The 27819-nt window shown below is 37.6% G+C and overlaps 2 protein-coding genes across 3 annotated transcripts; one reads left to right on the plus strand and one right to left on the minus strand.

Moving 5' to 3' along the window:
• On the minus strand, nucleotides 1-26159 carry ash2l (ash2 like, histone lysine methyltransferase complex subunit). 2 transcript variants are annotated; one of them, XM_017720364.2, is made up of 18 exons: nucleotides 26035-26159; nucleotides 10546-10662; nucleotides 9145-9211; nucleotides 8897-9042; nucleotides 7588-7676; nucleotides 7402-7496; nucleotides 7230-7325; nucleotides 7057-7152; nucleotides 6891-6966; nucleotides 5859-5876; nucleotides 4978-5080; nucleotides 4659-4876; nucleotides 3207-3374; nucleotides 2788-2981; nucleotides 2580-2672; nucleotides 2391-2489; nucleotides 1582-1641; nucleotides 1-305 (listed from the first exon to the last, which is right to left on the minus strand). In XM_017720364.2, the coding sequence occupies exons 2-18, from the start codon at nucleotides 10602-10604 to the stop codon at nucleotides 198-200; spliced, it is 1785 nt and encodes a 594-aa protein (XP_017575853.1). In that variant the 5' UTR covers nucleotides 10605-10662; nucleotides 26035-26159; the 3' UTR covers nucleotides 1-197. The 2 variants fall into 2 exon arrangements, with proteins under 2 accessions (XP_017575853.1, XP_037403564.1); XM_037547667.1 differs by lacking the exon at nucleotides 5859-5876.
• pnx (posterior neuron-specific homeobox) lies at nucleotides 26085-27661 on the plus strand. Its single transcript, XM_017720365.2, has 2 exons — nucleotides 26085-26229; nucleotides 27007-27661. The coding sequence occupies exons 1-2, from the start codon at nucleotides 26094-26096 to the stop codon at nucleotides 27441-27443; spliced, it is 573 nt and encodes a 190-aa protein (XP_017575854.1). The 5' UTR covers nucleotides 26085-26093; the 3' UTR covers nucleotides 27444-27661.
• Nucleotides 27662-27819: the final 158 nt, after the last annotated feature.

Consider the following 27819-nt stretch of genomic DNA (forward strand, 5'->3'; position numbering starts at 1 on the left):
AAAATTCTTCAAACCTTAGTTTTACTCGTCTATGAGGACTGCACAAACAACAACCAGATTGAGTTACATCAATGAAAGTGAAATAGTGACCCAGGTCCATGTGTTGTACAAAGAAGCTGTGCGCTGTGGGGGTACCAGCTCCTGGACATGGGGTTTGGCATCACACTATGTGTTTGAAGACTGTATGAGAGCAGCATTTAACCTTCCCACGGAGGACTGCGCCGGCCATCCACCTCCGTCTCCACGTGGTAGAGTATGTCTGCCAGAGTGTGCTCAATCACCGCACCCCAGCCCATATCACTCATCTAAACACAACAGAAGACAGACTCAGCATAGTACAAAAAAATGCCTATCAGGGTGGAGAAAATGGAAAACAAACATATTTCAAGTCATTCCCAGTTCATCCAGGATACTTGTTGAAATTTTTTGGTATGAGCTGTCAATCATTATTCCAGTGTGCTACAAATAGCTACAGATAATGCAACGTACAACAGTGCAAACAACACTAACGTTGGCCCGTTTAGCTAAATGACAATCAGGAATGTTCCTTGATCACCTCCTGTTGTCTATTGAATCTGGAGCGGTCCACTTTGATCTCAAGACAGCAAACATAAAACGAATGGCTGGACTTTTGGGGTTAGCTTTAGCCTAAAATGGACAAATAGAGCGACAAAGCCAGTCTGTCTCCCAGCCTTGTACGCACAACAAGCTGTGGACCAGGTGGTCCTGACAGCCTGACTGTAAGACAAATTCAAGCAGTCTCTGATAGTCAGAGGCACAAATACCTGGGGTGCACATATGAAACAAATGACTTAAGAAATGCAGCAAAGTTGGCTTCTTGGTTGAATTTAATTTACCACCTGCACAGGCAACTGGATATTACTGGTTCAAAAACATTCTATCAATAAGATGGCAAATTAGCGACCACGGTGCCCGGGACCGAGAGCAACAAAAAATATCTTAGCTTAACCCAAGTTAAAACGTTGTTTAACCTAGAAAGTGCTTAAAAAACAGCTGTCACAAAATTGAGGCTGGTCCGTTAAGGTGAAGTTGGGAGTACATTTTCTTCAGCAGGGGATCTTTATCTATTAGTTTCATTTTAAAGTGATGACTGATTTCATGACTGAAAGTTTCAACTGATTCATTGCCAAGTTACCAGCGCTTTCTGCAGTACTGCTCATATTCACAAAGCTATGTAGTCAGCTGTCACAGACAGTACACGCATTTGCACATACATACAAGGACTGCATTATCTATATAAAGAAAATTTGTTTTAAATGAATCATACATAAGTGCTTTCTTAGAAATATAGGTATTGCAAATAACAAAACTCTTGTGTCAGTAACTAATGTAATTACAGGAGTTTAAACTGTAATGCGTTAAACTACCTTATTTCACAAAAAAGTCATTACTGTAATGCATTATTTTGCACCCAAACCCTATTCATGACATTCTCTGAAAAGCACAGTGATAATGTAATGTAATTCTTCTCAATAATGAAAAATATTGTCATATTGCCTACTTGTTGCCTATCAATTAAAACAATGCAAACAGAAGTTTTATGCAGGAGTCTGTACTCACTGGTTGATACTTGACATCCTTTGGAGGGTACTTGAAATGTGGTCCAAAATTAACAGACACCTGTTAAGGGAAACAGAGATCATGTAATCAAAAACACATTTGGGTACTTTACATGTCAAAAATTCTAAATCAAAACTACCCTTAAATCGAACCCCAAGAGATAAAAGACAATAATGTACAGTAACATAATGCTCAATCAGTTGTCTAAGCATTATGTGCTGGAATGTCCACTACAAAGAAAGAAACTAATTCTCCATTATTAAGAAATGTGCAGACCAAGCTAAGCTGTACAGACAGGAAACTCAATCGGTAGTTGATAGATTATACTCTCACTCAGGTACATTGCTTACTGCACTTTACTTAGGAACATGAATATTCAATGAGGCTAACAACTTGCAATTGTCATATTTTCAGAGTCATTCATAGTATAAAAACAGCACTTTTCAAAATTAAATATTACTTTGGAGTACATCACTGGAAAGCACTGCAAATAGTACACAATAATACACTGGATCAAAAGAACATCAGAAAACATTGCATTTTGTGGGCTGTTGAATAATTTTTAAAAATTATTATTATTGAATTAATTAAATTATTATAATTATTATTGAATTAATTTAAAAAAAAAACCTAAATTAATTTTGTGTAAATGTGTTAATTTTGTGTAAAAAACTTTTTTGTGTGTGTACTCTCTCAACAACACTGGCCAAGATTTCTAACTCATTATAAAGAGTCATACAGTGCTGTAGCTTCAATAAAAACAGTGGTAACTAACTGTTAAACAAATATATAAGGAGTAAGTAACGTACCGTGCAGCTTTTGTAAAGGGATATGGCAGGGAAATACATGCCCTCAAACAGGTTGTCAAAAGCCATGCCCTGGCTCACTCCATTCTTGTAAAAAATCATCTAGAAGATTTATTCAGAAACAAAACATTCATGAATACAACTGTTCAGGAAAAAGATATAGCTAGGACGAAGAGTTTGTGTAACACTCACTCGACTACTACTAACTGCCTTTAGGCTCTTCTCTGCCTTGTCCACATAATCCTTCTCTTCAAAGTAGAGGTAGCTTTTGAATTTGATCAGTGCCTGCAAGATTACTAAAATTAAGACACATCTCATAATGCTTTGGAAAATATTAATGAAGGTACACATATTAAGCAGAAAACGTTTGCTTTGGGTAAGCACATGAAAAACGTCATACTTTATCCTTGTATGTATCTGGCAAGGCCTTTGCAATCTCTGTATCGTCTGGTAGCTCAATGAAGAAGCCCAGGATGTCTCCTTGGCCGTAGCCATCAGAGTAGTGCTTTCCAATAGACTGATGGAAACGGGTGCCCTTCTTGCTGCGCCACGAGTAGCTGAACTTATCATAGCCCAACGGAGCCTGAAGATTACCTACAACAAAGGAGCATAACCAGCACATTACAAAACTGCTTTATTCTATTATTTTGACCAGGATTACAATAAAGATTAAAAAAATGAGTGTGGCCAAAAGCAAATGAAATCTAGTGTGAATATGGTGACATGATTTATTTTGCATAATTTTACCTGATGTCTATCAGCTTTAATCTGCTATTAGCATTTTCAGATTAAGTATTCCTTAAAGTGTAACCCACTCACCTAAAGGCTGGGACCAGCCGAGTCGGGCTGCAGTGTCAGGGGGCATGTCGTCTATGGACACCTCAAAATACCAGGCACCCTTTCGAACTCCATGAGAAGCTCGCACCATCGAGTAGCCCTTCTCTCCGGTCACAGTAAGGCGGTCGTCAGAGATCTTCAGCTGGGGTGCTTGAGGAACAGATCCACTAATTAATAAACTATGAAGAGTAAAGATACACAGAGCAGAAACAAACCCCACGGAAGCAGCATGTACTCCTCGGCTGTCGACATGTTTGTTACATGTATATTACAGTTACTGCTTTTTATTGTTGCTATTGTTTTTTTATGACAAGTTGTGGCAATTGGAATAACTGCAGGCCTGACTGACAAACACTCTGATTTGTCGCCCCCTTGAGTACTGAGGTGCCATTTCACCTTGATTTAAATCACTCTAGACCACAGTAACGTAAGAATAAATTTCAACTATGACCAAAAGGACCACGCGTCACGTCTTCAACGCATTTGCTGGCCATTGTTATGTGCTGTGTTGTGTACTACTGTGAGGTATGTTTCTAACATAACTTATGACCTTGCCTGTGAAAATGAGGAAATCTTTTAATTAAAGTTCAATTTACATATCACCTTTTACAAACCCAAGGGTGGTAAGTAAAACAAAAAAATAGTTTATAGTAAAGAGGAAGGTTTTAGGTTGAGCTCAAAGAGATGGTGGCAGTGTCACAAAGTTTAGGAGCAGCAGGACAGTTGCTAAATGAAATTATGAGTCTTGAGTGCAAGACTACAAAAAGACCAGTGTGAGAATATCTGAGGGGTGACAGTAAAAATGAAGGACAGTGGGGTATGTAGGGGCAAGACTGAGAGTATGGGGGTGATGTGTGCAGTATGCCTAGTTTAAAAATGAAAAAAAAAAAGGATTCTGGCTGCTGAATTTTGAATTAACTGAAGTTTATAGAGCAAGGTTTTTAATGACTTTTGCACTTAACACTGGCATTGGATCAGGTTTATTTCAGCCAATTGCTAATCCATTAAAATATGCTGGATATTAGCTTAAAAAAAGACATTAGTAGATATTGTAGGACATTATTAAAATCTATTTTAACATTTCAGAATATTTACAGGGATTCACAGAATCCCTAATTAAATAATATATAAAAAATACAAAATAATGATACTTCAAGCCATATTTAGTTTTTCTGAGGTTTGATATATTCGAACAGAAAAAAAGCTAAAGTTGAGCCACATTTAAAAATATCAGTTCAACTATCTCAATTCAAAGTTTCACAAACTGCTCTGCACAAAAACCAATTAAACACATCTCTTTTAAGTTAACATTCTGTTGGTCAGTGCTCATTAAGTACTGATGATATCCACAATATGTATAGAAAAGCACAGTGTGTAAAATAAAATAATAAAAGTACAGGAAGGTGAGGGTATAACTGGTATTGTTCCATGTACCTCGGTCATGCAGAGCTAGCAGCACTCTCTCATAAAGACATGCCCTGTACAAGTCTCCAGGGATGGGCTTCCCTGCCCAACAATCCAACTCCAGCTTCTCTGGATCAGGCGCATGGGGGTCCGGTTCAGCCAGGATGTAGCGATAACCGTCTTTGTTGAAGGGGTGCTCAAGAGGGTAGCCATGAGGAGGCAACCGCTGGGCCGAAAACAAAGGGTCACTGGACAAAAACAGAACACAAGCTCAGATTAGAGCAAACCCACAGCTAGAAAGAACACAAACCTACCTTGACTCTACGAAAAGATCATCATTTGGCCATACCTGCGGGTCCTCTTGGCTGTTCCCGCAGTGGCTCCGTCTTGTTGCTGTTGCTGCTTGCGTTTGGCCCCCCTGCCTTTTCCTGTGCCAGGAGGTGGAAGCCCACCTATGATGAAGAAAATAGATATGCGTATTAAGCTACGTTTTAAAACTCTCCCTTCACTGCTCCTTTCCGATAGCCTTTATAACCATCTATTGATTATGTCAAATGAACTGTGCCACAAGAAGGGTAAAGGACTCTATTCAGCTATATAACAATACGAAACAGCACTAAGAAAAGGGAAAATTGAATTCAAATTACTGTGTAAGAATTCAGGATCTAGTTTCCCAAAAACATCTGAGTGTTAACGTCACATATTAAAATCAATTTGTAAAGAAAGTGTTCAAAAGATGTACAAGCTAATATCTTATGACAATTGTTGTGCAAAGATGTTTGCTTTTGGGGAACTAAATCCAAGACAAAAGTTGAGGACAAAAATCAACGAACTACAATAAGCAAAAGCTAAATTTATTAAAATTAAACATTCAACAGAGTCTGTAACAGACACATTACCATTCAGGAGCTACTAAGATATTATGAGGGATCTATTTGCCACAGATTTTTGATAAACCCTCAAGCCAAAGGACATAGCATTGGTTTCCATTTGATTCGTGTGTGCAGCAAAGAAGACAAGAGCAAGCACAAATAAGCAGGATTTAGTGGACACATCAGGATGACGGTTGAGGACAGTACGCCCAGAAGGAGCAAGCCAGACAAGCTTTAGGACGAACCATAATGCAAAGCTTCAGGTAATGAAAACAAAAGCCAGAGAGCAAAAAGGTTAAAGGAGCACAAAACAGCAGCCTCAAGTTTAAACACCACAGACATTTGGCTACATATTCACCTGAAAATGATGATCCACCTGGAATATAATGTAAAGCTGTTAAGAATCACCCTCAACAACAGAATTCATCAAAACATTTCTCATACAAATGAAAAACAGGAATGCCTCAGATTTTTCAAAACTTTGCATAAATTGTTTAGTTCAAACAATTTAATTCAGAGTGCTCTATCAGAAATGTTTAGTGGTGGTGATAGCAACCAGACATCTAAAGAGTGTTATGCCTCTAAAAGGTAGCTCACAGATGATCATTAGAAAAATGGATTGGAATAAGGTACCTGACGTCTGAGACGCTGCATATAAAAACTCAGAAGACACTGGAAGATTCACTGGTCATTTGGGAGAGTAAATAAAATAGGAACCCCTGGTTCCTATCACCACTGTGAAGAAATCTAAGGCACTATGTTTCTATACCCTGAAAAACAGCAGTTCTTCAAGGATTCTTTAATAAAGAAAATGGATCTATATAAAACTGTTAAAACTCAACTCTTTGCATGATTAAACATTTCTTTGCATTGTGAAAGAGTTCTTCAGAATGTGCTGTATATGGCTCTACACAGAAACATTTGGAAAATGTTCTATATAGCACCAAAAAGAGTGCTTCTTTCGTTATGATGTTAAGCTTATAACATAAATTATATATTTTTATATAAATGTATATATTAAATTTATATATAAATTATAAATTTTTGGTGTTATATATACAAGCCTTTTCAAAAAGGTTTTATATAGAACCATCTACAGCACATTCTCCATCAATCAGAAGAATGCTTTCATGATGCAATGTACCCTTCCTAAAGGACCTTTGAAGATCCATCTTTTTTTAAATTTGCATGATGAATCACTTGACATGAAACCACTTTGATGATGTTTACCAATTTTATTATTGAATTATGTAAACATTTTGAAAAATCGATGGGACCCCTATCATATCAGCAAGATGTATAGGGTGCTTAACAAAAAGATTACATTTGAGACATCATTGATACACTAATATACAACATCAGATTCGTAATTTGAGCAAATCTGTCTTACCATTAAGATTGCCAGCAGCTGTGACAGTAGTAGTTTGCTTTTGGTTGTCATACGAGGGTCCAATGTTGCCCAAGTCCTTAAAAATACACACAGATAAACAGTAAAGTTCCACAAGCGTACTTGCTCAAGAAGCCCAAATGCAAGATCACAGTCAAAGGAACTGTACCTGATCAAGGAGACCAAACTTGGGATATTCCTCCTCAGGATCTTTACTGCCAGGGTCAGGATGTTCCTTCACAAGGAACACATCACGTTCTTTACTCTGAGAACAGAAAACACTCAGATCAATGAATTCTTAGAGAACCTGTTCTGCAATAAATAAGCATCCCAACTATTCACCATCGTCTTCACTATGTTGTTTGGCCACGTTAGCTTTCCTGGTCTCTGGCGAGTTGTCATGCACTCCCAGTATTTATCAATGAATGGTATGATGTCCTGCAAACAGACAATATAATAAAGTTAATACATGGAAGTAAAACAAAACAGACATCTCTGTTTATAAAGAACTTACCTTATCTTTCGAAAACATGGTCTTTGGGTGCTCCTCTTGAGTCCTTGACCTCCATGTCAGATTAGCCAAAGCTGTGAGGCACATCTCCTTCAAGTCTGAGAAAGAGTCGTAGAGAGAGTAAACAGAAACAGTCTTCAGAATGAACACCTAAACTACACTGAAACAGAAAAACCAAAACAAACTCACTTGCTTGTTTCCTCAAGAAGTACGTATTTCCACTGTGATGACATACGTTGCAGTGGAACACATAATTGGTCATGAACGGAAGGCAGGTTCTATTGGGAAGGCAAAGCACAGATTCAGGCACCCAGCACTTTAAAGTTAACCTGAAAACCATAACTCATTTTCCTGCCCTTACTGTGAAAAGTAAAACATGTTATCAGGGAGGGTCTCTGAGCAAGGTGAGCATTTTAACTTGCTGATAGACTGGAGTAGAAGGAGGAGAAGGTGAAACACTAGTTAATATTTTTTCCAGCACACTAGCGCATGGTGATGTAATCAACAATGAGAAGACTTCCTTGAATGCATCATAAATAAGTAAATAAGTGATACTTTTTTGATCCCACAACCGGGGAAATTCCAGCTCCGCATTTAACCCATCCGTGAAGTGAGACACCACAAACACACTAGTGAACACACACACTAGGGGGCAGTGAGCACACTTGCCTGGAGCGGTGGGCAGCCCTATCCACGGCGCCCGGGGAGCAGTTGGGGGTTAGGTGTCTTGCTCAAGGACACCTCAGTCATGGACTGTCGGCCCTGGGGATCGAACCGGCAACCTTCCGGTCACAGGGCCAGATCCCTAACCTCCAGCCCACGACTGCCCCCAAATCCTGCATTTCAGTCAAAAATGACTGAAAATGTAAAAATACTGTTCATTAACTGATATTATGTGAGTATAAGGGTTGATTCAGAGCAGCTGTGTATTTACAGCTCTCTTTTTAAATTGTAATTTTCTTTGTATTTTATCATTTGTAAAGCACTTCGAATGACCATAGTGTGTGAAAGGTGCTATATGAATACACTTGCCTAGCCTTGCCTTCCTGTGATGAAAGGTAACGAAAAGATGAACAGTGATTTCAGTATTCAAATACTGGCACCTCGCAAGTTTAATAGGCTACCTTGACATTACAAGCCTCACTGCTTAATTTCTATTTTTTGCTCAGATCCAAAGTTTCTAACTCAGTGGTTCACATTTGTGAAGGTAAGTTACTCAAATCCGTCATTAATGTAAATTAACTGGAGTACTCCATCCCTGACACAGCATCTTTTTTAGATATTTCAGATACCTTTTTAGAGATAATTAGCAAATAGCTCTATTTATTGGTACTAATTAAGTCACGCTCCATCACTGTCCATGACCTGCGAAAATTGAGTGTACTATGTGTAAAAGTGAAATGTAATCTTCAATCAAGTATGATAAACAAGAAATGTATTTTCTGATTATTTCTGGTTTAAGATTTAATAATGAACGGGAAGACCAGTGCATACTTACGCAGTGTCAATGCCGAAGGTGTCAGCAGTGAACCACTTCATGCACAATGCACACTGCAGCTCCACCTCACCCAGCTGCCGGCCACTCTCCTCATCTCCTGAGCCCGTCTGAGTGTCTGCAGTCTCTGGGCCCTCGCCAGCCGCATCCTGAGGTTCATGACGGGGGATATCACAGAAATGCATTACAAACAGATTTGCTGTTAATAGATTAACTTGTTCTGAATGTCTTCAAGCAGTCTGTGGACCTACCATAGTCTCCTTGCTGTTGGCTGATTCCGTTTCTATGTTCGATGTTAGGTCACCAAATGGTGCATCTCTGCAATGAGAGAAAACATTTCTAAGATAAACAGAAATTCACAACAACTATAAGCGCATCAAAAGTTCTAATTTCATGACTGACAAGTGAATTTCAGCTACATTACATTATGCTAGTTTTGACTGATGGTAAAACAAGGGTTTATTTAGCCAAATTATTACTCTGTATAGTTTGTAATGACAATTGCTTGTGGCAAGTCAGAAAGAAATGAATATTGCCAACAGCTCTGTACTTACTGTCAACATTATCAGTTTTACTTATTGTTGAATAACATATATGGTTATAGGTCTCTATTCTTTCATGTAATAAATTAGACTTTGTAGTCCCTTTAACAGAACCCCTGTTCTCTTAAACAAAGATTTTTTTGAATTTTCCACATTCAGTGAATGACAGGTGATAGGAACCAAGGGTAGCAATGTCTACAGCACATATATAGGCACTGTATTCTTATATGCAATGACAAAATAGCAGTAAAACTGAACAAATAAGTAATCTGTGAACAATTCTGACTCGGCAAGTTTGTCTAGAATGGATAATTTCACACCAAACTACTCTGAATGGCTTTGTTTTCATGATTAACCATTTAATTATGCCATTTTGTTTAATCAGTGGAATTGCCATTAACTATGGTTTAACTACGGTTACTACCCGTCAGAGAGATGGAGCAAATGAGTTTGGTTTCCAGCTCAACCATCTGTTTATAAACAGGCTGAAGTCGGATTCCTACTGGCCAGCTTCTTGTTCGAATTTCCTCGTCCCACCTTAAATGGTTCATTAATTACATTGCGGCGGCTGTAACTGCTGCGCCATTTAAGGTGGGACGGGCAAAGCCTCATCTGTTTACACACTTGTAGGCAGGCATTAATGGATCATTTCTGTCTTCACAATAAATATCCAAGAACAATAATGGGAATAGCAATATTAGCTGGTGCTACTCAGTATCGCTAAACCCCATCAGACTAAAACTCGTCAATAACAAGTCTGAATGGAGGTTTCTTCCCTGCATACTTCGGTTCAAGTCCCCAAGTAGTTCTGTTCCTACAGCCTCAGCGAAATCAATGTTTTAGCATCACTAAAGTTTGAAGGTTCTCACAGAAATGACTTCCAAGTTTTCACTACATATCAGTAGCTGAACCTGCGGCTATACTGAGCAGAGAGTCACAGAGCAGCGCTTCTCTCCGTTACACTGCATCTGTTTACTGAGTCAAACCCGCTCCAGGCTTTTACACTCAGCGCTCAGAGAAAACAATCTGTAAAACATGATCATAAAAAAGCTTGTCGGTCATTAAGACTCGGTTCCTACGTGTAAGAAGTTTGTTTTCATTGAATCTCACCCTTCCCCTGTTTCTCCCTCCGCCACAGACACACCGCCCGCCTCTGTCTCGGAAGCCATGTTTGAAACGGAATCTCGGGGGAAATCTCGCGATCGAACGCGAAAAGGACGCTGCCCCCTATCGGCGAGATCGAGAAGTGTGAAGCCAGTGAAAGACAGAAAGGCAGGAGCAAAGAAAGAAGAAAAGGGAAAAAGAATGACAGAATGCAAGTAAGAAAAAAGAGGTAAAGGAACAACGAAAGAAAGAAAGTCTTTTTAGTCTACATTTAGTCTATAGTCTACATTCAAAGCATTCCAAGAAGTATGGAGTCAGTTTGAAGGAACTCAGAAAAAAATAAACGTAACATTACATTAATGCTATTATTATTATTAACAGTAGTAATAGTAGAAGTAGTAGTAGTAATAGTAGCAGTAGTCGTAGTAATAGTAGCAGTGGTAGTAGTAATAGCAGCAGTAGTCGTAGTAATAGTAGCAGTGGTAGTAGTAATAGCAGCAGTAGTAGTAGTAATAGTAGCAGCAGTAGTAATAGTAGCAGTAGTAGTAATAATAGTAGCAGTAGCAGCAGTAGTAGTAGTAGCAGTAGTAATAGTAGTAGTAGTAGAAGGTGGTAGTAATAGTAATAATAGTAGCAGTAGTAATAGTAGCAGTAGTAATAGTAGTAGTAGTAATAGTAGCAGTAGTATTAGTAATAGTAGTAGTAGTAGCAGTAATAGTAGCAGTAGTAGTAGTAATAGTAGTAGTAGTATAGCAGTAGCAGTAGAGTATGTGATGGAGGTGAACTAAAATACTACTGGTTTATTATTGATTCATCAATAATTTCCCCACTCGCTGGTGCACGATGATGTAATGAAAGCATGCAAAATCAGACTTTGAACAAAGATTATGGGGAAACAATCATTTTATCACTAAAATAGTACAGTATGATGAATCATGCTTAGTACTGTTCACATGCACACCAATAACACGATCATTATTTAGATTTCAGCACTTAGTAGAGTCTTCAAGATGGAGTCTGATATCTATTAAACATTAAGCTTGCTACAGATATTGGGGTTTTGTCAGATCCGCTCTGATTGGCTATCCACATAGTCTTGTGAACACATTTCTGTGCAACAAGTTGTATCTCTTTGATGGGAACCACGTGATTGCAAGTAGGTGCCCACTCTGCACGGAGACTTTTCTGCAGGACTGAGTTCACAGCATTGTATCTTCAGTTATTATTAGCTTTTAAGAAGAATAGCCTTGTAAGTTTGCCAACACATTTGTTTTTCCTGGTGTCCTGTTTTAGGAATCGTCTGCCAGGTGTTGTCAGTTTTTGGCCACTTTAGGCAACAAAATGCACCCAGGCCCAGATCACTTAAATGTGTGTCACCTATGTTCAGTGGTGGACAGTAACTAAGTAAATGTAATTTGTTACTGTACTTAAGTAGTTTTTTCATGTATCTGTACTTTACTTAAGTTTTCCATTTTGGGCGACTTTTTACTTTCACTCCACCACATTTCAAAGTCAAATAGCTTACTTTTTACTCCACTACATTTTGAGAAATCTGTCGTTCCTTTTGGTTTCTGTGTGTATAAAAACGTAACATGTCAAAACAAAAGAAGCGCAAAGCAAGAACACCAATCAGGGCACAGCGGTCACTTTGTTCTGAGCTTGTTTTGACCTGTTGGTCATACTGACCCAGTGCAAGCACATGGTTCAACATCAGTGCAGCAGCGTAAGCATACATACATCTGCCTACATGATGGAACTAACCTAACTTTGTGTAAATAGACCACAATATAGAAATATGTACACACATGCAGTTGTGACTGGCATGTTTTCTTTTTTCTGAATTTATACAAACACTTTCATTTTATAGTAAATTAGTTTCAGTTAGTATATATTTATGAACAGAGACTGTTTACCTTCAGTGTTTTGTGCTTATGATAATTTTAACAGCCATCAGTGTCACTAATTAATGACATTTTATTAAAAGACTGGTTTACCAAGAGAGACACTGGAGTATTTTCACCTAAACTGAGTTCATCAAGCAAGTCTTGTTACAAAAATGATAACAGGAAATTAGAGCCATAATTAATCTTTTAGTACTTTTACTTTTGATACATAAGTACATTTGAAGGCAAATACTTTTGGACTTTTACTCAGGTTGAGGTCTAGAGTAAGAACTTCTACTTTTACTGGAGTAATATTTTACCTTGGGTATCTCTACTTTAACTCAAGTACATGATTTGTGTACTCCACCACTGCCTATGTTACATGAGTGGCCACTCATAGCAGAGTAAGCGGAGAGGACAATGAGGAACAGATTATTTAAACGGAACATATTCTTTCTCTGTTAAGTTTACCTTGATGTGCTAATCAGGTAGCCATGCAATCTTTGCATTGAAAAAAACTTTTTTTGAGAATTTTTATCATAATGGACATAAAATACATGAATAATTGTTTGTCTTCTTGATATAAAGCCTGTATAACAGACGGAGTATTTTGCACCTTAAAGCCCAGCAAATTGAATGTTATAGTTTAGAAATGAAAGCATTTTAAGTAGTTTACTGCTGTATTGCACTAGCAAAACCAGCATATGTTGTGTTTTGTGTTCTGATTTGCTGGTCAGCATCAATGGAAGTTATTAGGCTGGTCACCAGCAAAACCAGCATATGTTGTGTTTTGGACGCTGGTATGCTGTTAGTTGGTATGCAACTAACATGACCACGCAGAGTTAGGGTGACCAGACGTCCTTGTTTTCCAGAACAGTCCTGTAGGACTTCAATCGCACTACCAGGGGATCATTTGTATAGACATACAATCTACTTGAATGTAGGTTACCATGTGATCTACAAATAGTGCATGATTTTTTAAAAATGTGTTACTTTCTCAGCCACCCATACACTCTAAGAACAAATGTGTTATTTTTTCTACACATCTACTGTGTTGTGAGCACTGTAACACATTTTGTGCCAATTCTGGATTCTTTTAACACACACTTGTGTAATATGACCCCTAGAAAATCCACACATTTATGTGTTAACCTCTGAGAAAATACATTTATACAGGAAAAATTGTGATTGAATTTTACTTAACCTCTTAACGTGCATTGGCCTGCCTACGGGCCAGAAATAGGTCATAATTCATATTTGCCTGTTTGTATGGATAATTATAGGCTCAATATAGACACTCAATATGCCATATTAAAGCTTAGAATATCTGCTTTTCTGTTATCTAGCCAATTTAGCTATATTTCCTTTCAGAAAATAAACATTTAGAAATATACCTTTTTATTTAAAAATATGATTCCATATTTGCGTTTTTCTTACGTCCATATTTTATCCAATGTGGGCACGTTATACATTAATCAAACCGTCTGGCTCTCAGAATTACCATGTTGTAGAATGAACGGTTAGTGAATTAGAGCCAGAAGAGTGCGTTATTTCAAACAGGAGATTTTTTTTTTTTGTGAGAACAAATTCATTTTGTAAAGGCTTCTAAGTAATGTTAATTCATAAAATTTCCTCTTATTTAATATTAGAAGAAAAAGCCTTAAAATGTGGGTATGTAATTGCAGGCGCAAATTGGTAAAATAAATGTGTTTGTTGCATTACATGTAAGGGAAAAAAAATGACCAAGTCTATTCAGTGCATTTTTTTTTTCAAAGATTCCAGCAATCGCCTCAGTCTCTTATACATTGGTGGTCAGGATGGAGGTTCCAGCAATACTGGTAGGATTTTATTTATTTATTTATTTTTGATAATATGAACTTCTGGGATAAACAAAAGTTTAATAAGTGGCTAATGTTAGCACCCATGCTTAGGTGAGAGCATTAAACGCTTTTAATGCTAACCTAACAATCTAGCTAATGTTTTAGCTGTACTAGGTTAGTTAGCTAGCTAGCTAGTTAACCTAGCTAGCTAACTAACTAACAAGTGCATTAATGCTAGCTAACCTAGGTCAGCTAACATTAAATTAGCCTTAATGCCAGAGTTGGATTATAAACTAGCGTTATATTAAGTTGTAAATTCATGTTAGCTAGCTAGTTAGCTATCCAAATAAGATAACCTAGCTAACGCTAGTTAGTGTAACTTTAGCTCGAATGCATTGTTTAGTCAGGAAATGGCGCCAAAAAGATTGTCGTAGCTGATGCCTCAGCAGCTACAGCAAGGTGAAGTAAAAGGGGATAATGCTAGCTAGCAAGCTAACCTAGGTAAGATAGCTAACCTAGCTAGTTAGTGTAACTTTACCTCAACTCCATTGTTTAATCAGGAAATGGTGCTAAAAAGTGCCTCAGCAGCTACAGCAAGGTGAAGTAAAAAGGGTCTACTCCTGCACGTCTAACAGCTAAAATTAGCTAGTTTATTTACACCCTGCACAATTTGGCTGTTTTCTTAACATTAACTAGCTGGCTAAATTTGGTGCAGGACTAGTTAACCGCTAGCTAATCTAGGTTAGGTTAACTAACTTAACAGCTAACTAGCTTAGCTAAGTGCCTGGTAAACTCAATAGTTTAATCCAAAATATTTTCCTATGAGTAATAAAATGCCTAGATAACCTAGCTAGTTGACCTAGTTAGCTAACTAGGTTAGCTATCTGTGAGAGTAAAGTGGCGTGCTGGGGACAGAGAGTGACGTAAGATTTCTCACGTTTAATTTTTTTTTTCTTCTCACATTTGTTTTCAGAACCAAGAATCTGCAAACAATTTTTTTCAAGTTCTTGCCACCATCTACAGGGATGAGAGAGAATATTCAAGGAAGATCTATGATGTTCGCAACACTGAGCATCTTATTGAAAAAGCATCGGCAGAACAACTTGGATATGTTGTAGTGAGAATTCTGAAATTCAACCCACAGTTTCAGGAATTTATTGACGTAGATAGGAATGTAGACATCAGTAACTTTGATAGATTCCAGCTGTTCTTATCATGCAAAGAGACTGAATCATCTCAGCCTATGGCCACTGCAGTCTGCCAAGCTCAGGTACTTACATTTATATTGTATTATATTTTTTTGTTTGTGTTTAAGATTGTTGTCCGAATTTGTGATGGTAAAGTGTATTAGTGTATGCTGATTTTCTTTGTGTAGCATACTCAAGTTTCACAAGAGCATGAAAAACTGAGGTCGCTTTTGGAAAAGAAAGCACAAGAGAAACCAAAGGCACTGTGACAGAAAAAGCAAGAATAAAGCTTGTTAAAGTATGCATATCTGACCTGGTGGAAAAGCATGGATTGTGAGTAAAACAAACCACTTAACATATTCATGAAAAAGCAAATTAAAAAATATGCTTCATATTTCAGTTTTGACTTGGTTTTGTTGTTCTTCTATTAATTTGTTATCCAACAAGTACTGAAAAAGTGGCTCTAGCAAAGAACATCATCACTGTGTTCCCGTCCCTGAGAGTCCAGGTAGATGGAAAAGGGGAAGGATTTGTAAGTACATGCTTTGGTTCTCAGTTGTAGATCGTACAGAATCATATTAATTAATGAAGGAAAAAATTTTTTTTTACTACATAATATTTTTCATATTGTTTTTAAAATTGAACATGATTCTTGCACATGCATGTTATATTATTTATGTTGTGGTTAACTGATCTAAGGATAAACATCTGCTCAAATTTAAATAGTAATAATACTGCTTCAGATGTTTTCTCATTTCAATTGTGTATTTGTGTAAATTAATTAAATTTAAAAACTAGACACTAAAATGCTTAAATAAAAAATCCTTAAAAACTTAAAGACTAACAAACGTAACAGTGTCCCTAGCATCTTTTTCAAATGCCTTTTTTTATTTCTTAATGTTGTACTGCAGTTAAATGCCAGAAGTAAAAAGTAATTGAAGTGGCATCTACTTATTTGTATTTTTTAATGTGATTTGTTTCGTACATTTGTCTTTAGCTCTAGTATAACATTTTTTTTAAATATTTTTTTCCACAGATGTATATTACTCTTATGTATCTTTTAACAACATTCTCTTACCAGTAGCTGCTATTACTGTTTTTTTCTGTTATGCGTTTGACTTATTTTATGCCAGGAGCACTTTTACGATCCAGATTCTCATTCTGGATTTTTGGAAATGAGACTGCGCAACATTCGTTGAAAGCTAGAAGATGGTCAGCAGCGTTATAAGGCACACAAGCGACGCAGTGAAGATGGACCTAATTCAGACAAGGAGGAGGAAGATGGTAGTGGGACAACTGAGTGGATCAACTTGATGAAAAGGCTTAGGCCTTCTACAGACAACATTTCATCGATCAAAGCAGCAATGCAGAAAACATTCACCTGGCGCAGATCATGGATAGCCAAACATTCCCCCTCCCTGTCTGAAATCTTTGAGGAATACCCACGCTTCTTGGATATGCCAACTCTGATAGGTACAGTACAGTGCGTTTTGTCTCCTTACTTTTAAATGCTTTTTCAGTAGGGCTCACTGTCAGTTTTGTGCCATGTGTGATGTAAATAACTTAATAATATTATTAAGGGTTATTATATAACACAGCTTAGCTGAATACCATGTGCACTCATGGAGGTGATATGAATTTCTAGAAGTCGGTTAATTTAGTTAATTAACTGTTAGGAACTCAGTTGACCGTGTGTGTTATAGCTGGTAATATCATGTTCCTTAAATTAAAATGTCTAATTTTTTTGTTTCCTAAAAGCTTGATACAGAATTTGGTAAAATGTATGAGGAAAAGGGAGATTTGTTCTTAAGAAGATGGGAGGCTACCATCATTCCCAAGTTGAAGGCAATTGGCATCATGGAGACGGGTGATCTTGCATCTCTTATTAAGGACATGGAACACCAGAATGAAGGTATACATTTCAAATATAACTCTCAGTATATTTCACATATAATGCTACAGTCTCTGTGTAATCGTTTTGGTGGGCTAGTAAATTTATTTGTGTCTGTGTCTCATTTTCAGATGAGAAGTGTTACACTATGCTTGTAGTCCTTACACATCTACTGCCACCAGTTGCAATGAGTCGCTGTTCAGTGAAGTCTGCAATAACATTCCTTGTTGATTTTGTTCCAGTAAGTCTGTCTATCTATCTGTCTGTCTATCTAGAATTAATTTTATTATAAGACAGATACGTTTTGCCTTTTCTAGTGCAACAAATAAATCATAAAGGACATGTAGGTGGCTGATTAGTTTAATCAAGTGTGAAAGTATGTAATTGTAGACATGCTTGTTAACTGGAGTAACCTAAAAATTAAAAACGAAAGAAATCGATCGTTTGTATTTTTAGCAAGTGTATGTAGTAACAGCTGATTACACTCAAATTATTTTTTTTGTTTGTTTACATTTTAGGCTGGAAGCAGCATTGCTTCTCTTTGTGATGACTGTTCTTCACAGACCCACCAGCCCCAGCTAATCTGTGTTGGAAATCTGAGGGCTGCTGCAAGGCATATGTCATCGTTGGAAAGAGTGACCGAATTACTATTCCTCTTGAAGAAGGACTGACGTGCTGTGGACAAGCTATTCAAGCTCTACTGGGTGTGTAACCTGGCCTATCCATGTCAGCTCAGCTCAGTGTTCTGCTTCTTTGAACACATCTATGACATGCCTCTCTCAACTAGCCGGAAAGCCAAGATACTGAACCTCATTTCGAAGCTTAAAGCTGTACAATTCACAGCATAATGTACACTTGTCCAGAATGTCGACAGTCACAATTCACAGAAGTAAACTAATTTGGCATCTTTGTGAAATACATGCATTGTCAGAGGGACTGAACTTCACTCTCATTTGCAGCCAGGATGGTTGTCCAAGGATGTACCACAACATCAAATCATTTACTAAGCATCTTTACAGAGTTCACCAGTTAACGTGTACCACCGTGAACAGTGAGTATTTTCACACATGGCAAATGGAATCCTCAGATTTATTCGAGGCTAGGACACCAGCTAATGAGGAAACTGTCATGCCTTCTCCAGTTTTTAAAACTACCCCTATAAGTGACAGTGCAGTGTCATTTGTTGCAAAAATGTATTCTGGATCAAATGTAACACTAATGGATGTAACAAGGAGTGTTACTTGTGTGAAAGAGGTACTGATGTTCGATGTTAAATTCATAAGGTTATGTAAAAATATGTGAGAACAGTGAACGTTTGTGACTAATTTTATATGAGCTATGTTTTATACATCCCTTTACTGTTTGGCCTTTTGTTTTCAGGTGTTCATTACTTATCACAAAAGACAATGAATTTGTTACAAGCATGCATGTTTTTACATTTAAAATGTTACAAACAAGTTTTTGAGTGTTAATTAATTACTTATTCCAAAAGAAAATGATTTTGAACTGTTACAAATATGTCTGTTTTTACATTCAAAATGTTACAAACACGGTTGTGAGTGTTAATTCATTGCTAATTCCAAAAGAAAATAAAGTTGAACCATGTACAAGGCATGGTAATAAAAATGGAATCATGTTTCATGCTTCTTTTTTAAAATTTTTTTATTTGATCCATTATCTTGATTATGCATAATCAACACAAGTTGTGTAAAAATGACACATTTGTGTGTTCATTAGCCTGACACATTTAGCGTGTAAAACTGGATTACACACTGGATGTGTCAGAATCAACACAACATGTGTTGTCTCTGAGCACACTCACAGAATGTGTTAAAATTCTACACAGTCTGTGTCATTTTTAACACATTTCTTTTTAGAGTGTACATGACTAATGGCATATGATGACAGTAACTGTCTCTCCAGAACTGGAGCTAGCCCAGGGCTGTGTTTAAGGTCTAGCTATTGGGCTATAGCCACAGGTGTATTTTTCTACGAAAATGTTCAATATGAAAATTAATTATGGGCTCATACAAACAATGAAATTGTTTATGGCAAACAAATCTCTGCTTCATCTCTGTCTAAACCGTTAGACTTAGACTTTTGAGACCCTTTTCCCTTAGCAATATTATTTCTAAAAAAAGGACAGGCAACAAATCTCGCAATGGGGAAAGCAAGAAATATAAATCTTTTATAGGACTATTGTAATTTATTCCCATGCATGTTGACCATTTTCTTTATTGAGTGTTCCATAATTTTCCATAGCTTTACTCACCATGGTAGACTACTGTATGATTTTCTGACACTGTTTACAAAGTTACTTAGTACCCAATTTTATCAGTCAGCCCTCACCATAGTTTATTACAGTACAAAAGTTACCATGGTCAAAATATGGAAATGTCCCCGGTTTTAACTTCAGAAATCTGGTCATCTTATAACAGTTGACAGGCTAAATCAGCATTAAATCAACATAAACCAGCACAGACCTGCTTAAACCAGCATTGAATGCATGCTGGTTTGTGGTGATTTTTTCACCAGTGTTATAAACAATTTTATTCACCATTATTTTTGGATTCGAAAAGGAAAAAGCATCAATGATTTAAGGGCAAGTTCTGTTGCTGAACTCAACACTTATGTCTATCACTCAGACTAACAGTAAAAGTAAAACAGCCCTATACCATCACTGATCCACCGCCATACTTTCCCATGTGTGTAGGAATTTTTTCTGAATGACCTTAACTGTTTCTCAACAACATGTAGTGTTTGCCAAAAAGCTCTAATTTTACCTATTTGACTGGTTCCAATCAAGCTCCCAGTGATGTTTCATGAATTTAGGTTTTTACATTCAGGGTTTAATATAAACAGAAGTATTCTGAAATAGAAGGCTAGAAGAGTCGAGAAATCCCTGCAACTGTCTGATGGTGTTCTTTACCTCTCAAAACTCCTCTGCAATAAGCCATGGACAAACAACACCTGTAAACTTAAAGGGAAATTTCACTGATTTGCTGCATAACTAAATCTTTAAGATGTAAACAAAGTCAATCAAGAGTGGTTTGATGTGAAATGCTCCATTTTAGAGAAGCTTACAGAGACAAAATTGTTGATAGTAATCAGAGATCTAAAGAGTTCAATGCCTCTAAAAGCTCCCTCACAGAAAGTTATTTCATAAAATGTTAAGAATACAATGCCTAACACCTGACACATTGTTTTATTTTGTAATATTTTATAATAGTAGTGCAATGAGGTTTTGGCTTATTTCTAAAATATTTTTAAGGTGGACATACATGCAGAGCACTTTAAGGCAAAACCATTTTCACTGTTGTACCATTATCAACAGTGTAAACTTTTGTAAACATTGTAAACAGAAAATATTTTTACTTTTAGTTTTGACTATTAAATAAAATAGCCATATTTGCATATGGACATGATGACCCCTGGTTCACATCAGGACCACTGTCGAGAAGATGAGATGGTAAATTTCTCTATTTCATATCAAATCACTCTCAATGACTTTATGCGGCAATGGTCAATGACTGACCTATGCAGATGTTTTGGAAATGACAGAATCCTCCTTTAATTATTGGCCTAATATATTACATAATATTATATTACGGCATAATATTTAGGAATTAAGGCCACATGAGCTCATTTTGAACCAATAAAAATCATTTAGTCAACTTAAAAACTGAAACAAACTTTTTTGAAAAAACTACAGGCTCCTTTAAGTATTATTGAACCAAATGTCACTAACTCTCAAATGCATCGTAAACCTGTAAAACGCAGTTTGAACAACTATTACTACTAGAAGTGCTATTGTCCTGTTAAAAGTACATGACAATTATTACAGAGACTGTTGTTAAACGCAGCAGCTAGACAACCAACGAGGGAATTACTCTGTTTGCCGAATGCCTAATGTGGCCAGGAGAATGCAGGGGGATTGTTAAAGTACAAGATTGTTTGTGTGTCTTCCTCTGTGATCTATTGTTGGCCATCTGTGAAGTGTGGACAATGCTGGGGGTTTCGTAGGGCTTGGTTCGTGTTATAGTCTGTAATGAAATACCCCCTGTGTACTTCGTCTGAATGAAGACTTGAAAAGGGTCTGCTTAGCCTCTCACCATGATATATTCGTGTGGCTTTACCCTCCATTTTGCTTTCAGTGCATGCCTCAAGTCCTCTCTTTGTTTTCCAACACGCTTTCACTCTGCCTAAGATCAAGCCATTTCTTTAAGGAGGAATTCCACCAGTTTCTGAAAATGTCTGCATAATTAAATGGTTAAGATGTAAACAAAGTCATACTTATTTCTAGGGAAACTTAAGTCAGAATTGTTCACAGTGGTGGAGGAACCAGACGTCTCTAAAAACTCGTAGACTGAATTATGCAGAAATATTTATAAAGGAATGGTTGCATTATTGACAGTATTTGCAGTAGAAGGTGGAGGAAAGTCTTTAGATTAGCACTGATATTGCAGTTATCATCAGCAAGGTCTGCAACCGCTTCCTTCGAAGGCCCTTCATGATAGAGATGTTCAGGGTCTTTCTGGTTCCAATAAGAGTTTGTCTCACCAATTTGTTCACTAGTGATGGACCAAATGCAGATCTCTTCTAAGTCCAATACTGACCTAAATCCATAGACAGAAGCAAAAGTAAAAGGTTGCATGATTATAGTCATACATTTTAGCTTCCATCGCTAATATTAAATCTCTGGCAACTGATTAACCTCTTATGCTGCAAGTGGCCTTATGTAGGTGCACATTTCAGTTCCACACTCTCATAACTACATCATATGTGCATAGCTCACAGATTAGCACAATAGTAGGTATGGAATAAGAAGTCTGACCAGTTAAAGGGTTAACTTCTACAGAAAATCTAAAAGAACCTGAAAGGACCATGTACAAGGTCACTAGAAGTCCAATCAACATCTCAAATTCATCACAATTAGGGGAAAAAGTGTGCAATGTTATTTGTGAAATGTTATTTGCAAAGCAGCGTATTCTTTTAGCCTGAATGGTTTGACCGAATTCACAAATAGTTACACGTTTTGTTCATTGGTGTTCTCTCACTACAATACCCAGCATGCATTATGCCAATACATCATACAACTATTAGGAATCCCTGTGGTGTCAACCAATTCTGACAGCAGGCCACTGACTTATAGGTGTAGTATTTATAGGAAAACAGTGATTCTACATTTAATCAGGGTAAAATGAATGTCAGACTTTAGCCTTTCAGTTGGAGTCATCCATTCTCTCCATTGTAATGATGATTTGAAGGCAGTTACTACAGTTATACGGCTGCAATAAGACATTCGCTTCCTAGTAGTAACGTTAGCTATTTGCTTTACTTCTGTATTCATCAACTAATGGAAGAAAAAACAAATTTAAAACAGACCACCCTCAACAATTCACCCCAAAGCATTTGTAGTTTTTCAGATTTTCCTCCAGCCTTGAAGCTCATCTGAAGGAAAATATCTTCTCTAGAGAAGAGAAAATCTCACTGTAGAGACTACTACAGCACAGCTGTAAAATGAATGCAACAGATGTAGCAACGGTGTCCCATTAACTTTCAATGTAAGTTAACGAGATTCAGTCATTTGTGACCACTGCTATTGGTCCATTCATCATGAAACGTTCACACACTGTAAAAGCAGTTGGCATTTTCAAATGGTGTTCAAATAAATAACAAAAAACAAGTTTCATTTGGCAGCAGTGATATTCAGCTTCAAAAGAGCACATCAATTACCCTCATAATAAGGTTAATAAGGTTAATCTATTTTATAGTTTAACTTCTCAGCCCCACATCCCCTATAGAGAAGGCAATAGAGCTGTACTCCAGGGAGCTTCAGGCACACTCCTCTTGGCTGGCCCCTTGCTGGTGAAGCTCCTAACCCTCATCTCTCTGGACAAAGAGGGAGGTCAGGGAGGGTCAGCAGCACTGGTGACATCTGCTAATTGTCCTGGTGGGCCGGCTAAGCTTCACTCCACGAATACCAGTGCTGTGGTTGGTGTTGACACCTGGGAGGACTCTGGCAGCTGCCACAGAAGACCACCTCTGGAGGCTTTGGAGATTATTTACAACTCGAGACCAAATTCAACACCCCCAACGCACTTTGCAAAATCAATAGAGTCTCAGTCTCAGCTGCAGATGAAGAACAACGTGGTTGGCCTGCATCATTTAGGCTCCACAGGGTCAAAAGCAGGATAAAATTGGTCACATGTATAACAGATATTTATGAAATATTGTCTTTATTGATATAGAATATAATAAGTCATTATTTTAAGATACTAAGTCAACATTTTTAAAATACTTCTTATATTAAGATGCTAAGTCCATAATCTAAGACAATTCATCATTATTTTGAGATACTATGTCAGAATTTTGAGAAACGTAGTCAGTGTTTTGAGAAAGGAATTATTTCAAGAAATGAAGAAATATTTTGAGAAAGAGAAGGAAAACAAGCATGTTTTGGTTTACCTGATAGGAACAGGCTTCCATAGAAGTCAGATGTTAAATGGGGTTGAGGTAACACAATAATTAATGTTCTTTGAGCAATGCCATGGTAGAACCACTTTAAACTTTAAAAATGTTCTTCACCCTCAAACATTTCAAAAATAATCTAAAGAACCTTCCCCAGAACAATTTTTAGAGAAATGCAGTTCTTCTATGGCATCATATAAAAACTTTCTGGCACCTTTATTTTTTAAGAGTGTTGTACTGACAGAAGAACCATGCAGTTACACAATAAGGAGCACATTCAGTCAGATCAGATCCAATTCTGCTTTTCAGCAGCATTCATTATTCTCATTTACAGTTTACTTAATAAACATAATAATCAATAGCAGACCTGCAGTTAGAATGGACTTCTGTCAGTAGCCTGTAATTTTCCTGGTAAAATAATATTGAACCATCTGATATAACTTTCAGACATTCCTCACAAGCACAGAGATGTTTAATGTAACATTACTTTTGGTGCCCCTGGTCAAATAATGTTTTGTTGATTTTTCTTAGTGAAAATAAGTGAACATGTCCTCTATTTTAGTGCGTAATTTCTGTTTATTTGCTGAGTTTATCATATTGAAATAGATAAATCATAACATATGAAATGTGCCAAACTTTGGCACAGGCCACATTATGTTGTGTGTTAAATTCGTAAGTGTGCATTAAGATGTGCAGTTCTGCTCTTATGTGTTAACTTATTTTCACTCAGAAAATCAATAAAACATACAATTTCACCAGGATGCCCAAACTGTTGCATGCGGTGTGTATGAATTTATGTAAACAAAAAAAATATTTTTATATTTTATATTTAGGACTACAGTGGAATTTATGATGAGTTGTGTAAATCACAAACATTATGTAGTCCTAAGTGTTTAAATTTAATTAGTGGATTGTCTATCCTGGCTTATGCATTTCAGCCAATCAGCTGTCTTGTGATGAAGAAAGGCAGGGTCTAAATAGCCCTACTTCGACCATCATTTCTAACTGGAATCATTTCATAACAACTATTATAATATTATGATGTCTTCTTTGGTGTTCTAAAATGTGTACATTTTCAAACAAAATATGGACAAGTGAGTAAGTAAAAAATAAATAAAGTCTGATTTATGAGTAAATTTGCCCAAATGTTTGGCTGGAAGCGCATATGGTGGCAGCCACTTATATCAAGAAACAGCCACATGGGCTCAACTGAAGCATCACTCACAATTCACAATGTCTACAATACAAATATACCCATTTTATTTACCAAAACCAGTGAACCTACACATCTTGAGTTTTTATATGTGGTGTAATGGTAATAGTTGTGAATCTGAAAAAACTTGTTTTCTTTGGGAACTATTTTGCCTTAGAACGTTCTGCATGTATCCCTCCGCTGTGAATGGATTGAATTAAATGGATTCAAATACATTTTATGCCAAAACTTTATCATAAAAATATAATAAAACAATGGGGCACATGTTAGGCAATGTATTCATAAATATTTTCATAATAACTTTATGTGACGGAGCTTTTGAAGGCATTAGAAACTCTTCAGACGTCTGGTTCCTATTACCACTACTGCGAACAATTCTGACCTAGTAAGTTTCTCTAAAATGGAGCATTTCACACCAAACCAATCTGAATGACTTTGTTGACATGACAACCAGTTAATTATGCAGAATTTTTTAAAAATCGGTGGAGTTCCCCTTTAAAGTTAACCTTAACGTCTCAGAATGACCTGAGCCCGTGACCTCTGTTACAACAATGTAAGTACGTTTAAAAAATAACATCGCTTGTATGAAGACTGCTCCAAAAACGGACAGACAGTAGGCGAACTGCTCACTCTCCTCTCGGTCAGACAGAGTCCATTCATTAGCATCACACTGACCGCTCTCGCGCTGTAGCACCGTAAAAATCACACAGTTGCAAATACGAACAAGAGCTGTCACAAAAAAACTACACGCTCCTTCAGAAAAGGGCACATTTTAACCAGATGCAGTGCAATAAACAGCCAAGGAAGCGTGTCACCCACCGAGAGCAGCATTAGCATCAGAAAGCCCCCCAGCGAGGGATATCTCCACACTCCGGCTGTATAATATCACTGAAGCTCTGCACTGGAGGCTTTAATATCTTTTTAAATGCTAATTTTACACGCGCGAGGGTCGTGTGTGCGGCTGGTATAAATGTGGAGAGGCTGGCAGAGACTGTCAGCTTTAACATCACTGCACAAGCAGCCATCTGACCTCACTGCTCCACCACTGTAACCTCAGCTGACGGTGTGGAAGTACGAGACTTCATCAACATGCAGCAAGACACCAAACACCAGGCCGCCAGGACCTCTTCTTTTTCCATAGTGGACATCCTAGATCCCTCCAAATTCACAGGAAGAAACAGAGACTTACAAAGCGCAGAACATACGGACCGCAAAAAGAAAAGTGGTGAGTCTGTTTCATCTGTTCTATTTTTCTTTAGTTTCACGTTCTGCCCTAAAGTATCTCAGTAAAACGCCTCCAATTATGCTGCTTTTACAGTAATGTAGTAGTTTTAATTTTCCAACCTAACTGTAAGCTTTAAATATTAAGAAATGGGTTTTATTAGTTTTAACTTTTATTTTGAAAACTTCTTAGGCAAAACGCCTTATTTAACATTATGAAAACACTATAGCTGCGTCTAAAATGACTATACAATACATGCAATGCTACTTAAATGACTAATAACGGTGCTGTACTATTTTTGACTATTTACTATTTAGTGCAATAGTACGCTGTTTTGAAGGCAGTCTATGTAATCCAGCTGCTGTAAAATGACCATTGATATAAAGGGGTGTGAGCACTAATTACATATAAAAATTGCACGTATGTAAAGTGCATGTGATGTATTGTACTACCTTTTAATCATACGATAACACTGGCTAGCTTTATGCAACCGTTTATGAGGACGAAAGGGCAAAATACAGAATAAGAAAATTAGTACTTAAACGGGAGAAATCCATGAGAATTTCGGCTGAATCTCAAATCCACCCCCTCAGTATGTAGTGCACTACGTAGGGAACAAGGAGCCATTTGAGATTCAGCCTATGAATACGAACTGCTCGCAGACGTCGTCCACCAGAGGGCAGCACTGCACCGCTGATTTCTCATTGTATTGATTTCTCTATAGCAACCAAAGCACTGACTCTTTTATTCATACGTTTCATTTATCGTGTGGTTTTTCAGATTTGCTCTCGGATGATGAAAGCCAGAAATCCACCGACAGGCGCTCCGCTTCAGGGTCTCCGGTCCCGGCTCATAAGGCGAGGCGCGTGCGCACCGCCTTCACGCTGGAGCAGCTGCGCGTACTGGAGCGGAGCTTCCAGAGCAGCCATTACCTCTCCGTGCTGGAGCGCCATGTCATCGCCGCGGCGCTCCGCCTCTCCGAGACTCAGGTCAAAATCTGGTTTCAGAACAGGCGAACCAAGTGGAAGAAGGAGCGAGAGGGACACGGAGCCGAGGAGCAAAGCCACTTCGCCATTTTACCATCAGCAGTCGCTCCGAGCTGCCCGTTCACTGCAGCGGCCGCTCTCCATCACACGGCTCCGCTGTCTGTACACTTCCCCTCGGCTCAGCCCTGCCTGCCCTCCGCCTACAGCTACACTGCACTTACATACTTCTGACCACAGTCTGAACTCCAGATATACTGTATATATAACACGCTGACAGGACTGAGCAGAAAGCTTGCTCAGTGAGCAGATTGCTGCAGTTAGATAATGTTTACAGGGTGCTTCAGATTTGTCATTTCATATTTATAAGCTTTGTAATTCTTGTATTTATGTCACATTGAATATTTTCGAAGTACGTTTTGGGGGGTATTTGATATTGAAAAATATTAAAGGGATATATTTTTTCACTACACGTGTGTCTTGTTATTTCTCATCTGCCAGCCTTAAAGGAAAATTCCACTGATATTTCAGAATTTCCAGCTAACTGAATTGTTAAGATGTACACAAAGTCTGCCAGTGTGGTTTGATGTGGTGAAGCTGTTTTAGAGAA

Source organism: Pygocentrus nattereri, chromosome 18 (genome assembly GCF_015220715.1).
Source record: "Pygocentrus nattereri isolate fPygNat1 chromosome 18, fPygNat1.pri, whole genome shotgun sequence".
Classification (NCBI taxonomy): Eukaryota; Metazoa; Chordata; class Actinopteri; order Characiformes; family Serrasalmidae; genus Pygocentrus; species Pygocentrus nattereri.